Here is a 10,703-nt window from a genome sequence, read left to right on the forward strand (position 1 = left end):
AGAAAGAACTTAACTCAAATATGCAAAATAAACAGAAGATAATTACAGTACATAATACATAAATGAATAAAATGAACTGATAAACTGTGCAAATGCATGCAGATTCCTGTTTTCATTCACTCAACAGAAAAGATCATTAAAGGATGAAGGTATTATCAAGATAATATCTTTAATGGCTACTGTCCTTAGCTGGTTGATTACTGAACTGCACTTGCATAAAACTGAGTCACAATGAGACATATCAACCAAGAATGCGAATGGTTAATACATTATGTAATGTAGTTAATTACTCTTGCAATATGTATTTACTTTTCATTTCTAATGTACATAGTACTCTTTGAATAACAGTCTTCAGATCGGTTAGTTTAAAAGGGCTTTTAAAAACAGAGGCCAATGGGACATGCAACTTAATCACCCCTTCTAGCACATGCACAATAAAAAATTAATGATAAAGATTGGGCCTAACCCTTAAGGAATAGTCTGACATCATGTACAATATATAGATAATAAATTAGTCATCAGTAAATAAACTCAAAAGATTGAATCTCATATTGAAGTAACCTCATCTTTTCATCATTCCAGAGAAAGATTTTTTAATATGATACAAATGACAGCTTGTTTCATGTACCCTCATTCCAACACTTTCTGCTTATCTGTAATTTCTGGTGGAATCTTGGTCTCATAAGAAGAAATAATTAGTACCTTCAGTAATTGATTCAGTATCCCTAATACCATACCAAGTACTATAGGCAGGGCCTTCTCTCAGATTGCAGAATACTCAAAAGTGAAACAAAATTTCTTCTAAGGAACCACTGTGCAGCAGGTAAAATGTAAAATGTTTTGTATGTATGAATAAAGGAAGATTACAAAACTCATGGATAACAGATATGAAGGAATTCTACAGTGAAAAAAATATCTTTTGAATTTAGCAACATGATTGCTGATCTGCACACAGTACACATGAGCAGTGGTGCTAAGAAAGGTGTAGCATGACTCACTGGTGAAAAAGTAAACAAAAGGATGTGTTGTCTCCATGGCTGTTAAATGTGTGTGGGTGCAGTGATAATGGAAGTTAAGTAAAGGGCACAGGCTCTGTTTGTTTTGAACAGATTTAAATAAAAGGTACAATGGCTGGTATCTGCACATCAAACTATGTAATAAGAAGAGATTAAGGACAAGTTACATACTACTTGAAATTGTTTGTTGGAGCACACTGAAACTGAATGTTAGGAGGAAGGAACCTAAAGTGATGAATTGATAAATATGTAGTGTTAGCATGGACAATGAAAGAATGGAAGAGGATGCCTTGTTATAGGTACTTTGCAGTAAATGTTACAAGGAAAAAGTTAATTATAAACTACAGTACACATAGCAAGAAAAGCATTGGAAAACCTAAAAATTCTGGTCTTACTGTCTCATGGAGTAACGAAAGCTGAAGGAACTTAGAAACATGGAAACAGGAATAAGTGGCAAAATACCAAATTTGTAACTAATTTGTATTTTTCATAACTAACAAACCTTCGGTCTTCATTAGGATTTACTAGCGCCAAGCTGGAAACCGGTAGAATTAAAATTACACTTGTGAGATCCAGGGACTAGACAAAATGTCAAACCACTCCAGACATAAGTGGCTGAATTCACAGCAAAACAAGATCAATTGAATAACATGATATCTTACTGAAAAGGGAATGAGGAAGATCAGGAAGGGGCTGTAATGTAACAGTGGTGTTACAGAAGCACATGTAAGTATTTTTAATATGCAAAAATTTCAGTATGTATGTCAGACTGAAGAGAATGCTATACTACTTGTTTGGTAGTTGACATAATCCTGAGAACCACCTCAAATAAATAATTAGAAGATTCACAAAATGGCATCTGGACCTCTTGAAAGACATCCTAGGACAAAATGAATTTAGGTGCTCTCCAGAGGCATTGCTGGATCACCACTGATATTCTGGCATTGGAAAGTTTTGCTCAGCACTGTACAGTTGATGATCTTATTCATGGCATTTAATGAGTACTTTAAAAAAACTGCAAAGAAAATTCTTGTAAAATGTTTATAATATTGCTGTGTGATAATGTGGTTTGAAGTGAGGGAATCCTGCCCCTGGCCAAATGAACCTTGCTAATTTTATTAGGAATACTGTGCACATATAACAACTAATCTACGAGTAATCAGACTTCTGAACACTAGTTCTGAAGTATCATTAACTAAAGGATGTCCATGTATTTTTTCTACTGAATTAAGGATACCTAGAGATCCAGTTTTACTTTCAAGTTTTTGCAGCAGTTTCTTGTCCATTTATCTTTGTGATATATTTATCTCTTCCTTCTGCTTCATTTTCTTTATTCTACCATCATCTTTCCAGTCAATCATAGTCTTCAGGCACTTATTAAAAGGACAAACAAAGAAAACTGTAAATGTATATTTGAGTTCTTTGACTAGACATATTACAAAAACATCACATTGTTTAACAACAAAAACAAGAAATCTCTTTTGAAATTATGTACAACCTCCTAATAAGGGTCAGAATGTAAGTTTATTACCAATTATGAGTGACTTTCTTTGAACCTTTCATAGACTTGAACTTAATCTGCATACCACTAAGTACCTTTGGTATCTATATTAACATTTTTTTAACCATGGCCAAAGTAAAAGATGTTTTCAAGAATAACAGAAAAAGTTTGATACTGCACACAAGGCATTAATGATGTACAGTAAGTGGAAAGCTTTACAAATCCAAATTTAAAATATTAACATTGAAATAGTTCTTCAAACAAAACAACCTCACATAGTCTAAACAATTCCAAATCCTCTTTGTTAACCAATCGTCAAACTAAATCGTATAATTACATAACAAGCATACCAATAATTCACCTTTTAATTTATTAGGTGTTCAAAGCACTAACGATTCATTGAGATATTACCTTGAGACTTTTATCTCCTAAGACTCAGTGGAACAGTCTGAAGATGTTTCCTTCTCTACACACGGACCTCTTTTCTATGCCTACACTTACACTGAAGTCTAGAAAATTCTTTACTAACCCTCATCTTCCCCTATACATCTGATGACATCAAATGTATCACTCAAGGTCAGAATTTTAATATCCCTCTGTAGAACATCGCTTAGCATCTAATGCCTACATTCTTTTCATCTTCAAAAACATCTGTTCAGTGATGTTTCTCCTGCCCTTTTCTCTACTGCTTACTACATATTTTACTCACATTTATGTCTCATAAGTGGGTTTGAGCTTATAATACCATCAACATACATATTAACAAACTGATGAATCTTTGATCTCCTCTAAATAATGCCACCTGTTTAAAAATTTGTATACAATTTCAGCTACTATTTTCTACTTTTGTTAATGTTCACCAACTTTTACAAACTTTGTTTCATTATTCAACACTACCTCTTAACATGAATCTTCCTGAATTTTCACCTAGTTTTTGGTTACAATTTTGGAGACTTCAATGTTCACAATAATGAGTGGCTCCATGACAACTTTGACAAGTACACTGCCTGGAGAGATAATAAGTAGATAACATTTTTACCATACCATGAATTAAATAAATGCATTGAAAGTATTTTACTAACTGTAATGTACCATGAATGACCGTCTATTTTTATGCAAAAAAGTGTTGTGCAATAGAAAATCCCTTAAAACATACCAGATGGCAATGAAGATATGTTTTTGGTCACTGTCTTTCAACTGTTTTACTTTATTGTTTGTACTATGGTTTCCAGTCTGCCTTTATTTACCTACATCAGTAACATTAAACTATATAAATATAACAAAAACCGAAAGGGAATTAAATAAAAAATATTTATAACTTTCTTGGGATGGAAGTATGGGAAAAGTGAAAATGGGGGTATGACTATGCAGTTTTTGGGGGATTACTTTACCATTTGGGTGAGAATAGGGAATCCTTTTGTAAGGTATTTTGTAATTTACTATTTATTCTATCTATTCTCAGGATTTATAGATTTACATACCTTTTACTATTGGATTTTATTTTGATCACACTAAGAACATGTCTTTTCAGCCAGTCTCACAAGTCAAGAAATGTGACTTGGTGGTCTCATTAAATAAATCTATAATAACAATAATAACTTCTCTGGCAGCCTGATTATACCCACTGTGTCATCAATTCCATATTCGGTCTGCAAAAATAAGTAATCTACAGACTGCACTGTTAAGCAAGTTCATTACCACTGATGCCAAGCTCTGAATAATCTTCCTGCTTCAAATTTCTGAGACTTAAATGCATCCATCTTTCAAGAGGCAAGTCTATCTCATCCTTAAGGGTTCAGTCCCATGCTTTTCCCATCAGTTCATTATTCTTGTTTGCTTCAAGCCTACATGAGATAATGACACTGGGCTGCCCATCCCACTGGCCTCTATTTGGAGGGGAAAAAAACAAACATATGAGGCCGTCACTCAAACAACTGTCTATCTGCAAATTTTCGGATTTTCAGTTTTACTTACTTTCGAATTCAGCAACTCTTCTTCTATATACTAGTGTTTAGAAATTGTAAAAAAAAATGTTTTTCGCATTCATAATCTAGGGAGAGTGAGAGTAACTAGAATGATAAATGAGCAATATATTGTCATTCCAATGTGGACAAACTATTATTGTATGTTTCTTAGACTTCAGTTTTTTGCAGTTATGGTGTTGTTTGAGGTACAATTTGGATAGACAGATAATATTTACCCACATATTTGTAAAGAGCATGCTTTTAGCTTCATTTTGAAAAAAGAATGATGTCATAGCATAAATATTAATGGAAATATGATAATGTCAACATTGCACAATTTCAATAGCATTTTTCTCCAATTTCTGTTTTGTGCAGATAGACAGCTGTTCGAGTGACGGCCTCATATATACCTTTTTATGGTGACAGTGTTCCACACACCTTTTTGCACATAATTTTGTAATTTCAGTAACCTCACACATCATTTAGAATATTTCTCTAACAATGTACTAACCTGAATGACATCAACTAGTATGATGAAAAAGATTCCGACGCTAAAGAGGTATTCTGCTGTGTTTCAAGACCTGAAAAATTTACTGTACTTTCTGTTGACTCGAAGGCCTCAATATCCAGGACTGTTACAGCTTCTGCAGAAGTATGAGTAACATCTCTGTGAACTGATAAAATGTGCTTCTTAATGTTGCCTTTCAATGCTGCACGGTGATGACATAAAGGACACTGGTAAGGTCTCTCCCCAGTATGTGTGCGTATATGGCGTTTGAGATCTTGGCGACTGGTGAAGCGTTTCTGACACATAAAGCAAGGGTGCATTCCCCCTTCAACTGCTGTCCCTCTTGGACAAGGCACTCTACTTGAAGATCCAATGCCACAGTTACTCCCAAATGTGTCTTGTCTATAACTGCTTCGCACATCCTATAATAATTGATAAAATCCTTTCAAGAGAAAATCAATAAGAAAAAACAACAATGCTTCTTTACAAACTGGCAGTGTATGGAAGACCTGTTTTGAATTCTCAGCCTATACATATCAACTGAAAGGAGACAAACTTCTTTTTTACTTCTACTGTAGGAACCTTATACAGGAAACAGTACACTCCTTATTGAAATATTCCTTACATGAACTAGTATGGAGCAGACAATGGCCAATTTGTTTGAGCTGTGAGATGTTTAGAGCCTATGTGCCTGGTCACAGTGGACTTCTGGCTACCACGAAAATCACAGTAGGGACAACTATAAGGCCTTTCCCCAGTGTGAGTCCGCTGGTGCTTGATAAAATTATCCTTCTTTGGGAAAGTCTTGAAACATACCAAGCACTGATGGGTCTTTCGTCCCTCATTGTACAAGGAAGAGAGGCCCTATAACAAAGAAACCATACACTAAAAGTAAAAAGCAGACTACAGTTCTAAATTTTAATTTACAAATTATCATAAGCTATACAATACAAGACACAATACTTACACTCTAACAAAAAAATAGAAGCCCACTTGAAGCCAGGAACATCTCTAAACATCCCTTATGGCATTCATATACTATATTAAAAATCATAATGGTTGTATAACTGATAAACTGATACCTCTCATAGAGTATTACTATTCAAACCACTACATAACAGAAACTCTGAAACACAGAGTCCCCCAAGAAAAGCATAATCTTGTTTAGGTGCTTTCATTACCAGAATCTTTTTCTTGATCTGCTTGAATATTACGTATTCCTTCAAACACGTAACTTAAAACAGCTTTAAACATTCATTATACAAAGTTTACATTAAAAAGTAAACATTTTATTCCTAGTCGTATATGATATATTTCACAAATTTTTAAACCCTAACCCATTTAGTTCCAAATATTTAAAAAATTTTCTTCGTTTATGTGATCTAGATTTATTCTATGGACAACATTAATAGGAATAAGTGTGACAATGTCTTCTTAAAAAAATATTTCTTCCACAAACCACAAGTATATCCTCCAGTGAAGAAAAAAAATTAATTTCATGATAAAATTAATTACAGGCAGTTCCGGGTTATAACGGGGGTTCCGTTCTTGAGAGGCGTCTTAAGCCGAAAATCATTGTAAGCCGGGACATCGTTAAAAATCCTAAGAAAACCTTACTTTTAATGCTTTGGGTGCATTAAAAACTATGTAAACTGCATTCTTAAAGCATTTGTGATAAAAAAACCTTCAAATATTGATTATTTCGCATTTTTGGAGTCATATTTCTTCTGCCAGATTGGCGTTGTAAGCAACATAACCCTGGAACATGTGTCGTAAACCTGGAAATAATTTCTGATACATATAACTAAAAAGCGTTGCAATCTCGGAACATCGTAAGCTGAACCTGTCATAAGCCGGGGACTGCCTGTATTTAGATAGTTACATATTGTTAAAGTTAGCTTTATCTTTGTGCCATTTGGTGAGATTGGCATTTTAAGAAATAAAAATATGTTTGGCTAACTTGTTAGGACTGTCTCTGTCTCTAGAATTTTACATTTTGTCATATTTCTTCATGACCATCCACTAAGATGTGGGGAGGCTTGGTGGGTTTCCACTGTAACAGTAGCTAAGTATCCAAATAATTAATTTTATTGTGAAACAGTGTTCAGCAAAGCAAAACTCAAAGCTTTTTTAATGGGGAGAAAAAACTTCTCAACATTCCTAGCTAATATGTGATCCACTGGCAAGTACTGTTGCTATATGATGGGACCACAAGAGGGTGGAAGGTCCTTGTGGTGAGATTTGTCAGAGGATCCTTCCAGAGAGAGCACTGGTGACTCCTGTGCCTGAGTCAAAAGCCTATAACCAAGAGTCCAAAACTAAAGATAATTACTACCTTCATAATATAGAAAACAAGGTTACTATCATATTTGGTTCAGGAGAGTGTCCCCGCCATAACAATAGGACCAAGGACTTAACACCTCATGCTAAAATTGAGGCAAAAGTAGTTATAACTCCCCTAAGCTGGAAGACAACCTTCCCTAGAAAACATAGTTGACGCCACTGAGTCAACAGATGATGAATCTTGAAGAAAATGCAAACCAGACACCACTAGCTTACTTAGCTACAATACGAAACATCAACATAAGTAGGTTGGAAAATCTGAAAATTGCACTCTGTAAAAAAATTAGCACTTTTTAATCAATTACAGCTCATTAGCAAACACATTTATAGCAAAATTATTGTTTCCATGTGAAAGATCAAACATTTGTACACAATTTAGGTATAAAACAAACTCCCCAAACCTAATCATTATATTTTTCATGATTATTTCCAAAAAATATTTAAAATTTTTCTTAAAAATTTCAAGTTCATCACATTGTTTTTATTATTTTTAAGCTTCATAAAGATGTTCTGATTGCTTTAGAAAATAATTCAATCATTTGCCAATATAATAACACTAACCAGTAGTGTATATCAGTTATAGTTTGAACGTACCGAATTTTACTAAAAAACTTTTCCGTATGCATGTACTTTTCAGCCCGAGGGAAAAGTCATGTACCTTACACCCTTAGCTTTTCAGCCTGTGCGCAATATGGTTAATAGGTCTAATTTGGACATTAAGAGAGCAGCTTCTTCACTGCTTACAAAAACAGTTAAATTAAGCACTGTAACCAAAGCTGGGAAGGGCTTACTCCTGTATATCTTTTCTCTAAGTAATGAAAGAAAAGCGAGATTTGCCAAGAGCAAAGCCTCCACACACCCCTCCCCCAAAAAGGAGAGGGTTTGAAAGTCACAACACACTCTGCTGCAACAAGAGCTGGAAGAAAAGTGTCTTCAAAGTTCTCAGTGATGTCCTATCAAAGGGCGTGACTGAGATTGTGTCCGCATCTAAAGGCTTATGTCTAAATTTCATCGTCAATCCTGCTTAAAAGAAGAAATTCCCAAAACAAAAGATTGAAAACTCCTTCAAGCTTTAAATCATGAGCAATATTCCATCAGCATGATGTAAAACTGAAAGCAATATAAAGTGGGATCCTTGATCACTGTGACAGAAAACTGTTTTTGCGTACCTGAGATACTGGTAGAGCTTAAACCAAGATATGTAGTACCTAGTGGAATGGGTGCTGGATGTCACTCAAGACAAGCACCTAGATAAAAAATAAAAAAATACTGTTATTGAAAAAAGTCTAACAGCGGAGGGCCTTCTAAATTTAGGTTTGAAGGAATCTTCTCGAATAAGACTGTCTGAGAAGATCCTTCCCAAATGGAAGAAGGCGAAAAACATCTACAGTGGAACCTCGACATACGAAAGTCCCAACTTACGAAAAATTCAAGTTACAAAAGCAAATACAAAGATTTTTTTGCCTCTGCATAGGAAAATAACTCAGGTTACGAAAGGGTGTTACTGTAAAGTCCCGAGATTCGCCCAGACCACCGAGAACAATTTTAAAACTTGCACGTCGCCAACTGAGTAGACTCACCACCATCCCCCCACTCTCCCATTGGTTCCTGATGCTAAGTCACTGCCGTAATATCCTTCTCTCCTATTGGTCAGCATCTACCCCATCATGCTCTACTTAATCTATTGGTAAAAGGATGCTGTAAATTGAAAAACTTATTCATGCAATACATTTAATAAAAAAACATTTGTGAATTAAATATCATAAAATATAAAATTAATCAAAGACTGCTATCATCGAAGCCAGCAAATATTTTCTAGAATTCTTCTTCTGTTTTAATGTCATTTAATGTTTCATTATAGCTGTCAGTGACTTGGTATCTCCACTAGGTAATGATAGAATAAAGAACAGAAATGAATGGCTATTATACTGTTTGGTAGTTTCAGTAGTTGAAGAGAGATAATGAAAATCTATAATTACTGTACTGTGTGCTAGGTAAAAGTGGTTGCTTGGCGATCGTTCGCTACTCGTAGTGGTGAACGTAAACAAAAGGTTGGAAGCTTTTTCTTTTTGTTTGTTGGTTTATTATAGTTAATGGTTACTTAATAATTATTTGAAATGAGTATATGCAATACATTTAATAAAAAAAATTGTGAATTAGATATCATAAAATATAAAATAAATCAGACTGCTATCATCGAAGCCAACAAATATTTTCTAGAATTCTTCTTGTTTTAATATTAATGTTTCATTATAACTGTCAGTAACTCAGTATCTCCATCAGGTAAAGATAGAATAAAGAATAGAAATGAATGGTTATTATACTGTTTGGCAGTTTCAGTAGTTGAAGAGAGATAATGAAAATTTATGATTACTATACTGTATGCTAGGTAAAAGTGGTTGCTTGGCGATCGTTCGCTAATCGTAGTGGTGAACGTAAACAAAAGGTTGGAAGCTTTTTTTTGTTTGTTTGTGTATTACATATAGTTAATGATTAATTAATAATTATTTGAGATGAGTACATACTGATTATTTATACATTTTATTGGTATATTCTAAGTTTTTAGCTTCTTAGGTTTAGATGTCAGAATCATAGACTAGGCTACAGTAGCAACTGCTAACATAGGATAGGCTTATTGCTAAGGGACATATGCTAAAGTCCTAATATATGCAGTAAAAATGGGATTGAAAATTACATGCAGTTGAATATTACTCAAGTATGTACAGTATTTTGCCTTTTTGGAGTCATATTTCTTCCATCGGATTGGCGTCGTAACCCTAGAACATGTGTTGTAAGCCTGGAAATAATTTACTGGGATGTTTTTGTAGGGCTTTGAACGAATTAGGCAATTTACATGTAAAATGTGGTTCAAGATACAAAAAAATAAGGTTACGAAGGCCGCCTCGGAACGTATTAATTTTGTATCCTGAAGTACTACTGTACCACCGTGAAAGAAATGTAGGAGAACCACTCCCTTTGGAGCCAAGGATGTGCTAACAAAATCATCCTTGTGGTCTGCAAAGTTCACAACTTGTTGAGTTATTATCCTCAAAAACAGCCAACAGAGGAAAAGCCTAAAGGTCTAGATTCGACCATTCTAGAAGGAAGGCATCAACTGGCCATGCCTGAGGATCCTGGCATGAAGGGCAGTAAACTGGTAGTGTAGGGGTTTGGGCAGTCATGAAGAAATGGGCATTTGGGTTTCCCTAAAGGTTCCACAACTTGCGAACTTCAGATAGTTTCTTTGCTCACCTCAACAAATTTCTTGATTTGTCTCATTGTCTTATGTAAGAATTGAGAATTGCTTAAAACTATATTCTAAACTGCCAAGAGCTGTAGGATATTTACACTTACACTTCCACTTCCTGACA

At 34.6% G+C, this 10,703-nt stretch overlaps 1 protein-coding gene across 4 annotated transcripts in view; it reads right to left on the bottom strand.

The window, feature by feature from the left end:
* Positions 1–2,408: 2,408 nt before the first annotated feature.
* LOC135223747 (myoneurin-like) overlaps positions 2,409–10,703 on the bottom strand; it is a 132,403-nt gene continuing 124,108 nt past the window's right edge. For 3 of the 4 annotated variants that reach the window (XM_064262501.1, XM_064262502.1, XM_064262504.1), the window contains exon 6: positions 2,409–5,411. In XM_064262501.1, coding sequence (XP_064118571.1) covers positions 5,007–5,411 — 405 coding nt within the window. In that variant the 3' untranslated portion in view covers positions 2,409–5,006. Of the gene's footprint in view, positions 5,412–5,614; positions 5,854–10,703 lie in introns of all 4 variants that reach the window. The other variant, XM_064262503.1, reaches the window with a different exon arrangement.

The sequence above is a fragment of the Macrobrachium nipponense genome, chromosome 10 (genome assembly GCF_015104395.2).
Source record: "Macrobrachium nipponense isolate FS-2020 chromosome 10, ASM1510439v2, whole genome shotgun sequence".
NCBI classification, from domain to species: Eukaryota; Metazoa; Arthropoda; class Malacostraca; order Decapoda; family Palaemonidae; genus Macrobrachium; species Macrobrachium nipponense.